Source organism: Rhinopithecus roxellana, chromosome 8 (genome assembly GCF_007565055.1).
Source record: "Rhinopithecus roxellana isolate Shanxi Qingling chromosome 8, ASM756505v1, whole genome shotgun sequence".
NCBI classification, from domain to species: domain Eukaryota; kingdom Metazoa; phylum Chordata; class Mammalia; order Primates; family Cercopithecidae; genus Rhinopithecus; species Rhinopithecus roxellana.
Window position 1 is genome coordinate 137,116,694 of NC_044556.1, and position 16,650 is coordinate 137,133,343.

At 36.1% G+C, this 16,650-nt stretch overlaps 1 protein-coding gene across 2 annotated transcripts in view; it reads left to right on the plus strand.

The window, feature by feature from the left end:
- The window catches only part of PLA2G4A (phospholipase A2 group IVA), a 149,667-nt gene that overhangs the window by 110,658 nt on the left and 22,359 nt on the right, over nucleotides 1-16,650 (plus strand). For both annotated transcript variants that reach the window (XM_030934855.1, XM_030934856.1), the window contains 3 exons: nucleotides 1,603-1,674; nucleotides 7,374-7,616; nucleotides 15,475-15,659. In XM_030934855.1, coding sequence (XP_030790715.1) covers nucleotides 1,603-1,674; nucleotides 7,374-7,616; nucleotides 15,475-15,659 — 500 coding nt within the window. The remainder of the gene's footprint in view (nucleotides 1-1,602; nucleotides 1,675-7,373; nucleotides 7,617-15,474; nucleotides 15,660-16,650) is intronic.

Genomic DNA, 16,650 nt, shown 5'->3' on the forward strand with positions numbered 1-16,650 from the left:
AATTATTTACTCTCTAAGGAGTTTTGAATAAATGTGAAAAATTTACACTTTTGAGAGATGGAGTTGAACATTATGCTAGGATGGAAAATATGTAAATTCAGAATAGTTAGCTATTCATATCATGAAGTCTTCCTTACAAATAAGAAAGTATTTTGCTGAACTATTTTCTTAAACTATCATAAGTGGCAGAAAGAAAGAAAGGAAAGAAAGAAGAAAGAAATAAGAAAAAGAAGGAAAGAGAGAGAGAAAGAAAGAAAAGAAGGAAGGAAGGAAGGAAGGAAGGAAGGAAGGAAGGAAGGAAGGAAGGAAGGAAGGAAGGAAGGAAGGGAGGGAGGGAAAGAAGAGCAATAGAAAGAAAGAAAATGCTTAAGGAAGGAAAAGAAAATACATGTAGGACTAGAAACACACCTAATGTATATGGCACCTGGGATAGATAATTTCTTAACATCTCCCACACCCCCATGTAACAAAATTACTATTGATGATAGTCATGAAATGAAACTAATAATATTAACTTGTGAACATTTTATCAAATTTCTTATGTATAATCATGCCAGTAAAAACTTAAAAAATAAATGTCAATCCATTGCCTTAAGCATTTATTAACCCTTCCATTACCTACTCTTGCTCATTCATGCACATTTTACTTGAAAAAAAAAAAAAAAAACAGCTAGGCTGGGCACGGTGGCTCACACCTGTAATCCCAGCTCTTTGGGAGGTCAAGGCAGGAGGATCACTTGAGTCCAGGAGTTTGAGACCAGTCTAGGCAATAGAGTGAAACTTCATTTCTACATTTTTTCTTTTCTTTTTCTGTTTTTTTTTTTTTTTGGTTAGCCAAGTATGACGGCCTCTGCCTATAGTCCCAGCTACTCAGGAGGCTAAGATGGAAGGGTTGCTTGAGCCCAGAGGCAGAGGTTGAAGTGAGCAGAGATCATGCCACTGCAGGCCAGCCTGGGTAACCGTTTAAAAAAAAATAAAGAAGAAAGATAACTAGCTATTATGCTAGATTTTACTGCTGTCTTTGCCTTAAGGATTTCTGGTTGTTATTTTAGTTTTTATAACTGCTCTCTTAATAGGTTCTGCAGGAAGCACAAATTCTTGACACCAAAAGGTGAATTTCAACTGATAATTTTAAATATTATTGAAAGTCAAAAGATAATTTATGTTAGTATCTTTCATTCGTTTTAAGAAAACTGTTTTGTAACTCACCTGTAGATTTTGGTTTTATCCTTTATCTTCATAAACACCACTTAAAAATATCTAATAAAGAAAAAGGCAAAGTTTTTGGTATAACAAGGAGCTTCCTATAATCAAGTTGTTATTTTTTTCAGAATTATGATAAACATAAAAATTTTCCTCTTTAAATCATGAATTAATAAATATAAACTAACTTTTCATGTGCCAGGAAGTTTTGTTTCCAGTGAGAAATCTGAAAACATAATTAAATATAATAAATCTAGAATTATTAAATGGATTTGAATTTATACTAGTAGAGCTAGTAGATCTCACTCTGTGGTTTTGGTCAGATTACTTCTTTATAATACATTTAATTGTTAATTTTGACACCTGACGTGCTTCAATTTTTTTGTTTTCTTTCCACAGAAAATCTTACAACAAAGCATATTGTGAGTAATGATAGTTCGGACAGTGATGATGAATCACACGAACCCAAAGGTGAGTGAGTCAGGAACTTCTCTGGCTGAGATCCATGAGGAAAGGATATGAACACTTTGTCTGATTTTCTCACTCAAGATGCTGATGGTAATCTCCACTTCAGACACGGAAGTGATACAATTGTAGTTTTCTGTTGAGAGAGAGGATTGCATGTTGCATATCTAACAAAGTAGGCAGCACATATATATCCCTAATTCGTTTTGTTTTAATACCTCAAAAATACTATAAGTTGAACAAATGAACAGATCCGAGATGGTAGATAGAGCACTGGGCTTCTCAGCATGGTTACTGTGATTTGGGAACCTTTTTAGATGGCTTTAAAAATTAAAATTTTGTCTTCTAGAATTTTATTATTAAGTAACATGAAAAATTGTATTCTCACTCCATTTCTGACCCTTATTCTACTGGCTACACCCCCTTTCTTGAGACGGGATTGGTGATGAAGTGGGGTAAAAGTATCAAGAACTTGTTGCGTATATTATTCGATAGTATAAATGAGCCCTTTTACATTTTGGCAAGGTAGTTTTCAGTTTGGTGTGGATCGTGATAGTTGGTGATGGACTTGGGGCAGAGATAACGTGAGGATCAGATTGGCAACAAGTATGAAGGTCATATTTGTTTTGAATGTTTTGTGGTAAAATAGATTATTTTGAGACAGTGTTTTGAAATAGCTATTTATAAAAATGTTCCCAATAGTTAAAAGAGAGCCAACAAACAAACAAAAACAAAAACAAAACAAAACAAATGGAAGACTTTATAAGAACTGGATGTATCTGTCCTATTACAGTTTCAATATGATCATCTAGATTTTAGAAGATATTAGATGCTTTCTGGTCCAAAACTTAATTAATTCCACTAGGCATGGAAGAGCCTGTTTTATCCTTGCTTAATTATTACTAAATTTAAAATTCTTTTTTCATAGCTGGGCTATTACTTCCTCAGAAGCTGTGTTTGTGTGAATTAGAGAAAAGCTGCCTTCTCTGGAGAATGTAGCTGCACAGGGCCATGGCTTGGCTAGTGTGTGGTGTCTTGCAAACATTAAAAAAGATGATTCCTTCTCTGGGCAGCCAACGCTTTCACCTGGGCACAAGGCTTGGCTAGATGAGTGCAAGCTGGGTTCAGCCCTGATTTGCCGCCCTGTCCTGCTGCATTATGCAGCCCATGATCTGCCTAATCAAATAATGGCCAGCAGCCCTGATCATTACTCAGGAACCCCAAAAGAACTGTGCCCTGGAAGGAAGCAAGTCTTCATCCTGGCTCCTTCATTTTTAAAATTTAAAATTTATATATATTTTAGTTGTTGAAGTTCTTTTTGTTTTGAATTTCCTTTTAATGAAGGAAGCTAGCCATTGTAAAGGGGATAGATATCGTATGCCTAGCATCTCTAGAATTATTTGTGTATTGATTTAGGGGCTACCGAGGAGATAGAATAACAGTTTCTCCATTATTAAGTATTTCTATAGATGGTCAGTACATTTGATAACCCCTACAGTACTAGCTGAGTCTTGAGGCTGAGAAGTTCAAGGACTGTTGAATATGGCTGCTTTGGTTTTAGGACCAGCCTTGCTTTCAGCATGATATTGAGTTATGTGGTTAAGGTTTTCTTTTCGGCTCTTGGTATTTATTTTTTCTCTTTTACATGAGTTTTTAGAGCAGTTTTAGGCTCAAAGCAAAACTGAGTACAAAGTACAGAATTACCATATGTCATATGTCCCCTGTCCACCTTCCATCCCCCCACCGCCTCCCCCACTATAAACATTCCACACCAGAGTGGTACATTTGTGAAAACTGATGAACTTAGGTTGACATTATTATCAGTCAAAATCCATAGTTTACATTAGGACTCAACTGTTGGTATATATTCTGTGGGTTTTGACAAATATGTAATGACATATATTCATCATTATACATGTCACACACACTAGTTTCACTGCTCTAAAAATCCTGTCTCCTGCCTGTCCCCCGCTCCCCCTACCCCTAACAAGCACTACTCATTTTACTCTCTCTCTGTTGCTTTGCCTTTTCCAGAATGTCTTATAGTCAGAATCAAACAATGATGTAGACTTTTCAGATCTTTCACTTAGTAGTGTACATTTAAAGTCCCTCTATGTTTTTTCTTGGCTTCATAACTTTTTTTTTTTTTTAAGCACTGAATAATATTCCACTGTCTGGTTGTGCCACCATTTAGTTATTCATTCACCTACTGAAGAAGGTGAACTTAGAAAACTTGAACTTTACTTTCAAGTTTTGGACATTATGAATAAAACTGCTAGAAAAATCTATGTTCACATTTTGGTGTAGACATAGATTTTTCAATTTATTTGGGTGAATACGATGGAGCACAATTGCGGATCATATGGTAATAGTATATTTAGTTTTGTAAGAAACTGTCAAACGGTCTTCCAAAGTGGCTGTACCATTTTGCATTCCCTACCAGCCATGAATGAGAGTTTTTGTTGCTCCACATCTTTTAAACATTTGGTATTATCTATGCTTTGGATATTGGTCATTCTAACAGGTATGTAGTAATATCTTTTTATTGTTTTAATTTGCATTTCTCAAATGACATTTAACTTGAAGCGTCTTCTCATATAAATATTTGCCATCTGTATATCTTTTTTGATGAGGTATCAGTTCAGGCCTTTGGCCCATTTTTGGATTGGGGTTGTTTTCTTATTATTGAGTTTTAAGTGTTCTTTGTATGTTTTGTATTACATGTTTTTAATCAAATATGTCCATTGCAAATAATTTATTTCAATCTGTGGCTTATCCTTTTATTGTCTTGAGACTCTTTCATATGTAGTCAAATGATTTTGAGCAAAGTTTTAGATATTTTCATCTTTAGTTTCTTCAAACCTATCCTGGAACCATTACCTTCTCTCACAGAACTGTTGCAATCATTAAATTAGCAAATGCAGACAAAAGGGCTTTAAGTTGTAAAGGGTGATGCAAATAGAAATGTACTATTACTGTTATGACCAGTAAGCAATAAGTATCATTTATATGTTGACTGTTGGTTTTGTCCCACAAGTGATGCCGTTATCAAAGGTATCCTGGTATGGAAGTGGGGGCTTATTGGATAATAATAAGAAAAGTAAGAAGCCATAACCCCAAAATCTTTGGAAATAATTGCGTATCTCATTTGTATCCTGTGTAACTGGAGATAGAAATCATTCATTTTAAAGCCTGAATTGTTCTAGTAAAAGACATTTTTTGCCCTGTTTGGCGTTAGAAAACTGTAAGAGTAGAAAATAGTGTATTTGTTTTTGGTGACTATATAGTCATCTGGATTGGTTACTGAATGAAAGATCTCTTCATTTACTCAGCTCAGTGAAACGAATAACTGTGAAGATAAGGATTATAAATCATAAAGACACATGCACACATATGTTTATTGCGGCACTATTCACAATAGCAAAGAGTTGGAACCAACCCAAATGTCCATCAGTGATAGACTGGATTAAGAAAATGTGGCACATATATACCATGGAATACTATGCAACCATAAAAAGGATGAGTTCATGTCCTTTGCAGGGACGTGCATGAAGCTGGAAACAATCATTCTCAGCAAACTATCACAAAGACAGAAAACCAAACACCGTATGTTCTCACTCATAGGTGGGAATTGAACAATAGAACACTTGGACACAGGGTGGGGAACAGCACACACCGGGGCTTATCGGCAGGGTGAGGGGCTGGTGGAGGGATAGCATTAGGAGAAATACCTAAAGGAAATGACGAGTTGATGGGTGCAGCAAACCAACATAACGCATGTATACCTATGTATCAAACCTGCATGTTGTGCACATGTACCCTAGAACTTAAAGTATAATAAAAAATATATATTTATGATGGTTTTGTGTATGTTTAGTTTACATTTATTGAAAATTATGAAGCTGACTATAGAATGTCTTTTTTCTCTTTGTCTCAACACACACACACACATACACAGAGTCACATACATATACATACACAGTTTTATAAATGTGTGAATATTTACATACAGGGTTCCCAGAAATCAGAAAAAATGGGATTTAGGCAGGTGAAGTTATACACTACCATAAATTGTTCTTTGATTTTGATTATGAATAAATAAGACTGATGATGATGATGATGCTTCTGCTGCTGCTGCTACAACTGTTTCTGCTACTAGCTAGTATTTATTAAGAATTTAATATGAGCCGGGCACTTTTCTAAGAACATTACATAGATGCACAAACACAGTTAATTCTCACAACTTTAGGAGGTTTATCAATGAGGAAATGAAGGAAGAGAAGGGGAAAGTAATTAGCAAATAGTGGAGAGAGGGTTGGTACCCAAGGAGTCTGATTCTGGAGCCAATGCTATAAATGACCATACAATATAGTTTCCCAGGAGAAATGATGTATGCATAGGTTTTAAGGAAAAAGCCATTTAAAACTGCTTCTTTGGGGTGATTGCTGAATTTTAAAATGTTTAGGCATTTGTTTAAATTAAAGGCTTTTAAATCCCCAAACTTTATAAGCAAGGATGAAATGACAGGTCATAAAATCAATAGGTCATAAGGGTGTTTATTTAGTAGCAAATATATGTTGAATCCTTTAGCTCTCACTCCTCATTTTACAGAAATCCTGAATGTTTGTTAAACAGGATAAAATTTCTTAAGGTAACTTAAGAAATATAGAGGATAGGCCGGGCGCGGTGGCTCAAGCCTGTAATCCCAGCACTTTGGGAGGCCGAGGCGGGCGGATCACAAGGTCAGGAGATCAAGACCATCCTGGCTAACACGGTGAAACCCCGTCTCTACTAAAAAATACAAAAAACTAGCCGGGCGAGGTGGCGGGCGCCTGTAGTCCCAGCTACTCGGGAGGCCGAGGCAGGAGAATGGCGTGAACCCGGGAGGCGGAGCTTGCAGTGAGCTGAGATCTGGCCAGTGCATTCCAGCTTGGGTGACAGAGCGAGACTCCGTCTCAAAAAAAAAAAAAAAAAAAAAAAAAAAAAGAAATGTAGAGGATAGAATTAACCACTGTGGATTTTCTGTGTGTAAATTATATGTGTGCATGCAAGTGCGTGGAAGAAAACAATTCAGGAAAGAAGGAAAGTGGGAAAATGGAAGAAATTTACCCAGAAATCTGAGCATAGACCAAGTGGCACTGGCAAGAATACACCCTTTACACGCACTATAGGTAAAAGGTGGACTAAGAACAACTTAAGAACAAAAATGATTAACTGCAATATTAATCTAGGCAAATAAACATGTTAAACCAAACATAGAGCTTCATTGTTAACATTTAATTATCCAAAGAAGATCCCTTTTTTTTATTTTTTATTTTTTTGGTCAGACTGAGTCTTGCTCTGTTGCCAGGCTGGAGTGCAGTGCTGCGATATCAGCTCACTGCAACCTCCTCCTCAAGTGATTGGCTCACTTGAACTCCTCCGGGTTCAAGCGGTTCTCCTGCCTCAGCCTCCTGAGTAGCTGGGACTACAGGTGCATGCCACCATGCCCAGCTAATTTTTTTTTTTTTTTTTTTTGTATTTTTAGTAGAGATGGGATTTCACCTTGTTGGCCAGGATGGTCTCTATCTCTTGACCTCATGATCCACCTGCCTTGGACTCCGAAAGTGCTGGGATTACAGGCGTGAGCCACCTTGCCTGGCCCAAAGATCCCTTTTTAAACATGCATTTTGGAGTCTGTATAGTGACCTTTTCTTTTTCTCTAGGCACTGAAAATGAAGATGCTGGAAGGGACTATCAAAGTGATAATCAAGCAAGTTGGATTCATCGTATGATAATGGCCTTGGTGAGTGATTCAGCTTTATTCAATACCAGAGAAGGCCGTGCTGGGAAGGTACACAACTTCATGCTGGGCTTGAATCTCAATACATCTTATCCACTGTCTCCTTTGAGTGACTTTGCCACACAGGACTCCTTTGATGATGATGAACTGGATGCAGCTGTAGCAGGTAAGTGCACAAAATATAATCAGTAGGAGCTAAGGCAGGAGATCTTTATTCCTTCTCTGGAGAGAAGCATTTTAATTGTTGTCAACATTTACTCATGTATTCTCAGTTATTACAACCTGCATTTAATGTGTGAAGGGCTTCAAATGACTTGGGTTATTTTTTGTTGTTTGTTTGTTTGTTTGTTTGTATTTTTGAGACAGGGTCTCACCCAGTTGCCCAGGCTGTAGTACAGTGGCACAACCATGGCTCACTGCATCCTTAAATTCCGGCCTGAAGCAATCCTCCTGCCTCAGCTTCCTGAGTAGCTGGGACTACAGGTGCACACCACCATACCCAGCTAACTTTTGTAGTTTTTGTAGAGACAGGTTTTTGCCTTGTTGCCCAAGCTGGTCTCAAACTCCTGGGCTCAAGTGATCCTCCTACTTTGGCCTCCCAAAGTGCTGGGACTACAGGTGTGAGTCACTGTACCTGGCCTGGATTTTTTTTTTAAGAAAAATTTATATTGGATAGGAAATGGCCTAGGCATGTCAGTATAGAAAATTTTCATTAAAATATTGAGGAGGATGACTGGGGAACAGTGGCTCACTCCTGTAATCCTAGCACTTTGGGAGGCCGAAACAGGCAGATTACCTGGCTCAGGAGTTCAAGACCAGCCTGGGCAACATGGTGAAACCCCGTCTCTACTAAAAAAATACAAAAACAAAATAAAATAAAAGGCAGCTGTGCATGGTGGTGCACCCCTGTAATCCCAGCTACTCAGGAGGCTGAAACACGAGAATTGCTTGAACCTGGGAGGCAGACATTGCAGTGAGCCAAGATTGTGCCACTGCACTCCAGCCTAGGCAACAAAGTAAAGCTCTGTCTCAAAAAATAGAAAATTAAAAAAAATATATTGAGGGAGACTTTAGATCTTCTCTGTACTGGTCACAGTTCAGTTGCGGAAATTTGGAAACTATTTCTTATTTTCTGAAAGGGATTTAAAGAAGGGAATTGGGTGCTTATAAAATTGTTCCAAACCTTCTGGGAGCAAGCTTTAGGCTGAGCTTTAGGGAATGATTCAAAAACCACTTCAGAATCATCCCCACAAATGTCTTGGCAACTGTGCTTGGCAGGAGAAATAGCGGAAATGTAGCTTCTCTCTAATTTTCTTTTTCAGATTTTATGTGAGTGTTCATCTTTGGTAGAGGCCAGGTCTCAGTAGAACTGGAGCTGCAAGGGAATCTGGCAAACACATTCCTTAGCCTGACTCCCTAGTGCAACACAGGGTTTGAGTAAGCCAGCCTGTAGTGTTCACTAGGCTATTGGAACTGTCTCTCCAGTTCTCAGAAAGGTTAGGTAACTTTCTTAAAGCTGCCCAGCAAGAACCTTGTCACTTTCAGGTTTGTCACTTAGCCAGATCCTCAAGAATAATTCCCTTTGGTCTTCAGTTCCATGCCTGTTATAGATTTAAAGTTAAATTTGCTTTGGTGACCAATCAATACACAATAATCTTTTGGTGATAATTCTGTCATCTTAAATTTTTATATTTCACCACACCATCATCTTTTCCTTAATGTCCAAATGTCATTCCTCAATCATTTATGGCCAAGGACATTTTGATTAGATGCAGTAAAAACTTAAATGGGATATTTCCAAAAACATTTTCTACTGCCTTTTGTTTAAGCATCATACCTAGAACATACTTGTGAAATTTAGGATATAGCTTTGGATTTTGTTGTTGTTTTGGTATTGTTTCTATTTGTTGCTTGACCCCTTAAAAGGAATTGCAGAAGCAAAAATGACCTCTGTTGTTTAAACAAGATTAATGCAAACTCATTATATTTTGTGTTACGTTTATGGCATCAAACTCTAGGATATGAGGTATGTCTGATTATATGCCAGTAATCCCAACAGGATTCACTATGTTATATATTAACTATTATATTAACTATAATGAAATTCTAATTGTTATAAAGTCAATATCTATTTTTAAATTCATCCCAAATAAAAATACACTTAACCATACATTCACTGACATTATTTTTCTTGTTTAGTCACATAACTATGTTTATTGTCATCGCAATACCAATTAAATGTGTCTCTTCTAGAAACGTGCTTTATGGATGAATGATGATGAGCTTAAAAAAACTACAAATTCATAGAGCATGTTGATATATAGAGAATCTTCAGTTATTTTACTCTATAGAAAGGGAAGATCAAAGAAGATAATTCTGTCATTTTTGCCTAAAATTTCTCAACAGAGCTGAGATTGGGACACAGGTTTTTTAACATTGCTTCCAAGCCTTTCCCTTGAACACACGCCATTCCCCTTAGCCCTTGGTTTTCTTAGTCATCCGCTTGCTTATGTAAAAATGGAAGTTTTCTTTGTGTATACTTTATTCTATTTGTTTTACGTTACTATTTGGATTGCACCAGCTCCTTATGTAGTTTTCACAGCATGTGGTCTACACTCCACATTTTAACAACTTCCTGGTAGTTTTGCAATATTTTATGTAGATTTGGTGGTGTTGGGGTTACCAGATAAAATACAGAATACCAGTTAGATTTTAATGTTAAATATGTATATGAATAACTTATATATAATTCTTGCAGCATTTAGGACGTACACTAAATAATTATTTGTTGATGATCTGAAATTCAAATTAAACCAGGCATCCTGTATTTTGTTAGCTAAATTTGGCAACTTTAGGACGTATGCCTCTTCCTTTTAAATTATTTTGCATTTTCATCTCCCTTCTGTCTTTTGTTCACTCTTTCACTCACTTAGGCTTACTGAGTACTTGCAATGTGCTTGGTTCTGCACTCCAGCCTGGGCGACAGAGCCAGACTCCATCTCAAAAACAAAAAACAAACAAGCAAACAAGAATATGAGTTTATTGTCGGTGTTTGCATTTGGAGAATAATAGTTGTACACCACCATGTCTACTCCTTTGTTCATTTCATGCCTTTTGAAAGAGGAGTTATAGACAGTTTTCATGAAACAACATAAGGAAATATAAACTATCAATCATCCCCAAATATGGCATTATATAAACCAGTTTTTTTGAGATACCTGAAAATGTTTGAAGCTAAAATTATTTTAAATTAATGATGTTTGGAAAGAACTTAAAATTTTTTTTCATAGTGTGTATTTCATTTAAATTACATTTTATTCATTTTTATGTATTCAATTGAAAAAATGTATATGGGGCATTAATTTCAGTAAAAAAAATGTGTCAGTTCAGTCAGTTCACAGATTCATTCAACTTTATGATTTACAGGCCAATATTGCTAAAAATAATTTCATTTTACACTGAATTTACTGAATTGAGTAGTGCTTTTTCAGAAAAAGTCCTTACAAAGATAGATCTGGTTTACCTCCCTCTGGTTGTTTCCAATTTTTAGAATAATCGTATGTTTGGAATGAAAAGTTAAAACATTTATCACAAATTGTGATCATTTTGGTTCATAAGGTCTTCCTTAAAATTCCTGTTTTAAAGAATGCCAACTGAATTTTTATCCACAATTTATTTAAGACATTAATTAAGCACATTTCTTTTTAAATTTTGCAACCCCCATGCAAAAAAAAAAAAAAAAAAAAAAAGATTTCTATCTAATCTAGATATTACGTTGGAAAAATGTTACATTTGTTTACCCTATGATGATTTTGTTTATATAAATTAAAATTTGGATGTTTTGGAATTAAAGCAATTTCTCAACCTAAAATCAGTAAAAGTGCACTATTTTTCTGCCTACTACTTCACCTTGCCGACTGTATTTTGAAAACAGAAGAAATCATAGTATGATAAAATTTCCCTCATGTGTTTACTGCAAAATAGTTGTGTACCTGTAGAAACAAATTTTGGAGAACTTGTTATTAGTTATATGACTCCTTTCCTGTTTACTTTTGTGTTTATCCTACTTACTGTGACATACACCATCTGGAAATAAGAAATAAAGACATGAGTTAATTTAGGCTAGAGTTCAAAACACAGACATCCAAATATTTGTACACTGAATCTGTGTGATGTATTTATAAAATGGCCACTACAAATATCCAAAGCTGACCTGCTTTAAGGAAATGTTACATAATTCTAAAACAGAGTTATGTTTCCACAACCATCGGATAACCCCATTAATTCACAAGTTTAGAAACCTTGTATGTTTTAAATTATGGGAGGATATTCTTCCGTAGTGGCATTTATCCAATGCTCTATGACATTTTAGTAGATGTTATACAATAAATTGGGTTCCAGTTCAAATAAATTTGGGAAAATTTACAACTCGATCTCCCTCTTCAGATACAATGAGATACCCTAATGAGTTTAAGTCCTACTTAAAGCTGCTTGAGGATAGTACTTTAAAAGGAGACTGGCTTGCATTTGAATCTCAGTTGGATCCTTTACTAGCAGGCCATCTTAGGCAGTCACTTAGCATAAGCCTCAATTTACTTACAAAATAAAAATAACAATGGTACCCATGTTATAGAGTTATTTGGAGGATTGGTAGGCATTTTCATATAAAGTGCTGTCAGTGGGAGCCATAGGAAGGAGAATAGGGAATGCGCAATGTAATTGGCTAGTACTTTAAGTTGTTGAATTGTGTCTTTCTCAACACATGACCTTATTTAATCATGGCACTCTTATTTTGTATATGAGACATCAGTTTATATCTTGCATAACTATGCTTTTCGCAACACAGTTAGGAAATACTACTTTCTGGTTTGGCTTGGTTTTTTTTTTTGTTTGTTTGTTTTTTTGTTTTTTGTGACATGGATGAACTTAGTGGATATTATACTAAGTGAAATGAGACAGACACTACATGATCTCACTGTTATGTGTAATCTAAAAGAGTTGAACTCAGAAGTAGAAAATAGGATGAGGATTACCAGAAGCTGGGGGGGGGGGATTTGGGGAGGAGGCAGTAGATGGAGAAAGAGGCAACCTTGCTCAAAGGGTACAAAGTGTCAGTGAGAGAGGAGGAATAAGTTCTGGGTGTCTATTGCACAGCATGGTGCCTGCAGTTAGTAATAATGTATATTTCAAAATAGTTAAAAGACAGGATTTAGATGTTCTTACCACAAAGAAGAGATAAATATTTGACGTTATTAATATGTTGTTAGTTAGCTTGATTTGACCTACAATGTATGCATGTAACGAAACATCACATTGTACCCCGTAAATATACACAATTATTATTTGTCTACAAAATAAAAATTGTTGTAAAAATAAAATAATTTATCTTGAAAGTGGGAACATGATTTTTCTCTCAAATGCCCTCACTCTTGGATTTAAGAAAGGATAAAAGGATACTATCAGTTTTTGGTAGAATACTCTTAGTTAGTCATGCCACTTTCTGAATTAATAGTGGGACACCGTGCTTAGGGCTTAGACCTTTTGAACCTGGCTTGGAATCTTCTGAATCTGTTTGAAATCTGTTTGAAAATAGACAATTTATTTTACCTCTGTGAGCCTCAGTTTCCTTATCTTTAAAATGGCTGCCTGCTTTGTAAGATTGTTTCCTTATCTTTAAAATGGCTGTCTCTTTTGTAAGAGTCATGTAAGAATAATAAATCTTATGTATGAAATTTCTGATACATAATTGACTCAAAACAAATGGAGTCACCATTAAGAGAAATATCAGTAACCAACTAATGAATTATAACTTTTTAGTAAAATATTTAAAAATAAATTTAAGCCAAAGGCTCACTAATTTTACCATTAGGATGTTCACATATATAATTGTTAAACTAAAAACTTCAGAGGAATAAATATTAAAATTGGGCTCGACAGTCTCTTTATATATTTCTTATGTCTTTATATTCCAGGTTCTGTGATAGTCTAGTATCTTGGCTGGTGGCAAAGTGCATTCTCACTACTGTTTATAAATACTTATTAAGAAAACAGAATTGATCTACAGATAATTATTTAAAGAACTATTTCTCTTCTCTCTCCTTATTGCCCTATAAGTTAGCCTTGGACACAGCCAGCCTTTATTATTTAGCCATATTACCTTATCCTTGTCTTTAAAAATAGCTTTATTTTTAGCATATTTGGTTTTATTCAAGACAGTTATTCACATCTTTCCTCTTTGCTTGCCTATTCTGGGCAGTATGAATTGCCTCAGACATAAAATTTATTCTTCTTTATTTATGAGCATCACTAGTAAGTGTTTGTAACATTTATCTGTTATTCAGTATTTTAGAAATGGGAATTTTTAATAGATGTGAGGAAACAGATGACTTTGTTAACTGTAGAATGTTAGAAAGATATTAATGTTTCTTTAAAATATTAGTAACTATACCAAAGTCTTATTTTTTCACTTTACATTGAATAAAATATTGTGACTGCCTCATTGGTGTTTTTACTTCAACCTTTATTTATCATGAGGATTATGGATTTAATTGGCCAGGAAGAATTTAAAGATTTACTTTCCTTTTTCATTTTATGCTCTTAAAATGTAATAAGTAAAACTGACTATAGGAGAATTATAGTATTATTCTTATTAGAAACATATGGAAGGAAACTAACATACACTAGGTTCCTACTGTGTGCTGAGCATGTATGTATGTACATAGGTATTAAGTCAGAGATCCTTATTCATACCTGGTGTGACCATCTTCACTTTATTCTACTATCATAGGCCTCCCTCTTGGGCTTTGCCAGCCTTCTTCCTAATAGCAGGAGGAAACAAGAGTGTGGACAAGGGAACAGAGCACAACAGCTGCATGGCACTTTATCTAGTTCGATTCAAACCAGTTCAATTCTGGTCATGTTTTATTTTCCTGGCAAGTGAATTAGGAGCACCACACATAAATGTGAAGTGTAGTGTGTTATCAGTATTATTTTTTCACAAAATTAATGATCTGTAGGTCCTCTTTTTCTTCAGAATCCTTGCCATCTCATCTGTTCTCCTCCCATACTGTCCTCAGACTGCAGGCTCCTTGCTGTCCTCAAACATACCCAGCCTGATTCTGCCTTGAGACCCTTGCTTTAGCTCCTCCCTCTCCCTGGTAACTTCTGGATCCCACCCTCCCAATCTTTAGATGGTCTGTTCCATATCATTATTCTTATTTCAGTGTAAGGTTTTCTTCTCAGAGGCATCTCCATTAACCACCTACCTGAAGTTACTCCTTATTATAGTGTCCTTGCTCATTTTCTTCATTGCATTTATCACTTTATGAACTGTCCTCTTAATACATTTATTTACTTATTGGCTGTGTACTTGCAATATAAGCTCTATCAGAGCAGAGCATGTATCTATCTTGTTCAGCATCTGGAATCATATCTGAATGGTAGTAGACAACATATATTTGCTGGGTGTGCTGGCTGGATGATTTCCTTGGACTCCCACCTTGTGGTGGAATGCACACTCACTCCTAAGAGAGGCAGCCTGGGAACGATGCAGAGTCTGCCACCTCCCAGCTATGCCACCTTCGAGGTGACTCTTCATTGGCTTCACCCTCCATTTACAGATGTCCTCTGCCTCACCTGTCTGTTATAAGAATTAAACAAGACTATGCATGAGGAAATGTTGAGAGACCTGTAAAGACCTACGTAATGTAAGATAATACTATTAAAGTGATCATAGCTTAGAGTTAATACCAGGACTTGAACTAAGTGCTTTCCATGCATTGTCCCCATAAATCCTTGCAGCAACCTTATTTGATAATCCTGATGTTACAAACGAAGAAACTAAGACTTAAGGGTAATAATTACAATTGCTAAAGTTGTATTTAGCATGCCCAGCTCTATTTGTCTCCAAAGCCTGAGGGCCTAATCATATGAAATTCTTTCAAATTTGAAACCAACATTTTTAGATGATAAATACTGATGAATGATCATTTAATTCATTCTTGTTTTTCTTTTATGTTTTTAAGATCCTGATGAATTTGAGCGAATATATGAACCTCTGGATGTCAAAAGTAAAAAGATTCATGTAGTGGACAGTGGGCTCACATTTAACCTGCCGTATCCCTTGATACTGAGACCTCAGAGAGGGGTTGATCTCATCATCTCCTTTGACTTTTCTGCAAGGCCAAGTGACTCTAGTCCTCCGTTCAAGGTAAGAATTCCATTCTCTACCACATTCTCTTGCTTGCCTTATAGATTTCTTAGTCTCTTTGACTCCAGTTTCTTATTCCTTTAATGTATTTTCTACATCTTTATGAGTAATAGTTCTAAAATGCAAGCATGATTCAATCAGTCTCCTGCTTAAAGAAACTTTTAAATGATTCTCATGAGCTCAATAAAGGTCAGAGTCCTGAGCAGGACAAGAATAATACAGTGGGTCTGAACTTTAGAAAGGAAATGAGGCTGAGATTTGGGAGTTAGCAAGTAAATGATCATTAAAACAATGCATGGAGAGGGTATACCCTGAGAAGAGAAGTGGACATAAATAGTACTTTAAAGAATGCTATCAAGGGGAAAGGAGAACAAAGGAAGTGTGTAGTATTATGAAAATTGAAGATATGTAACAACAAGGAGGTTTTTTGGTGAACTGGACAAGGCCAGTTTCAATAGGGCTGTGAAGGCAGAAATCAGACCGGAGTGGTTTGAGGGATGAGTGGGAGTTAAAAAAAAAAAAAAAAAAAAGAGACAATTCTGTAGATTGTTCAGGGAAGGAGATGGACTGTATCTGTAAGAGGATGTGGGGAAGAGGAAAACTGTGTGTGTGAGTGGTCGGGGGTGGGTTGTTAATAGAAGAGACAAGCATGTTTACATACTGATGGCTAGGAGTCGTTAATGAAGGTATTACTGAAGAGAGGAGAGATAAGATATAGGATGAAGTCACATCTCTGGGAAGGATGTAAGGGTGGGAAGTGGGAAAGGAATCAAGGACACAAGTGGGGAACAGTTTTGAAGTGTCCACGCTAGGGGAAAATGGCAGCAGATAAAGATTTATCATTAGGTCTGGAAAAAGGAAGCTAAGGAAGTACTCGTGATGACTTCGAAGTTTTGTAGGTATTAGGAGTCAAGGTTAACTTGTCAGGATAAAAATATGGAGGTAGTGGAGTCAGGCATGTGGGGTGAATAAAAGTCCGCCTCTATGAAGA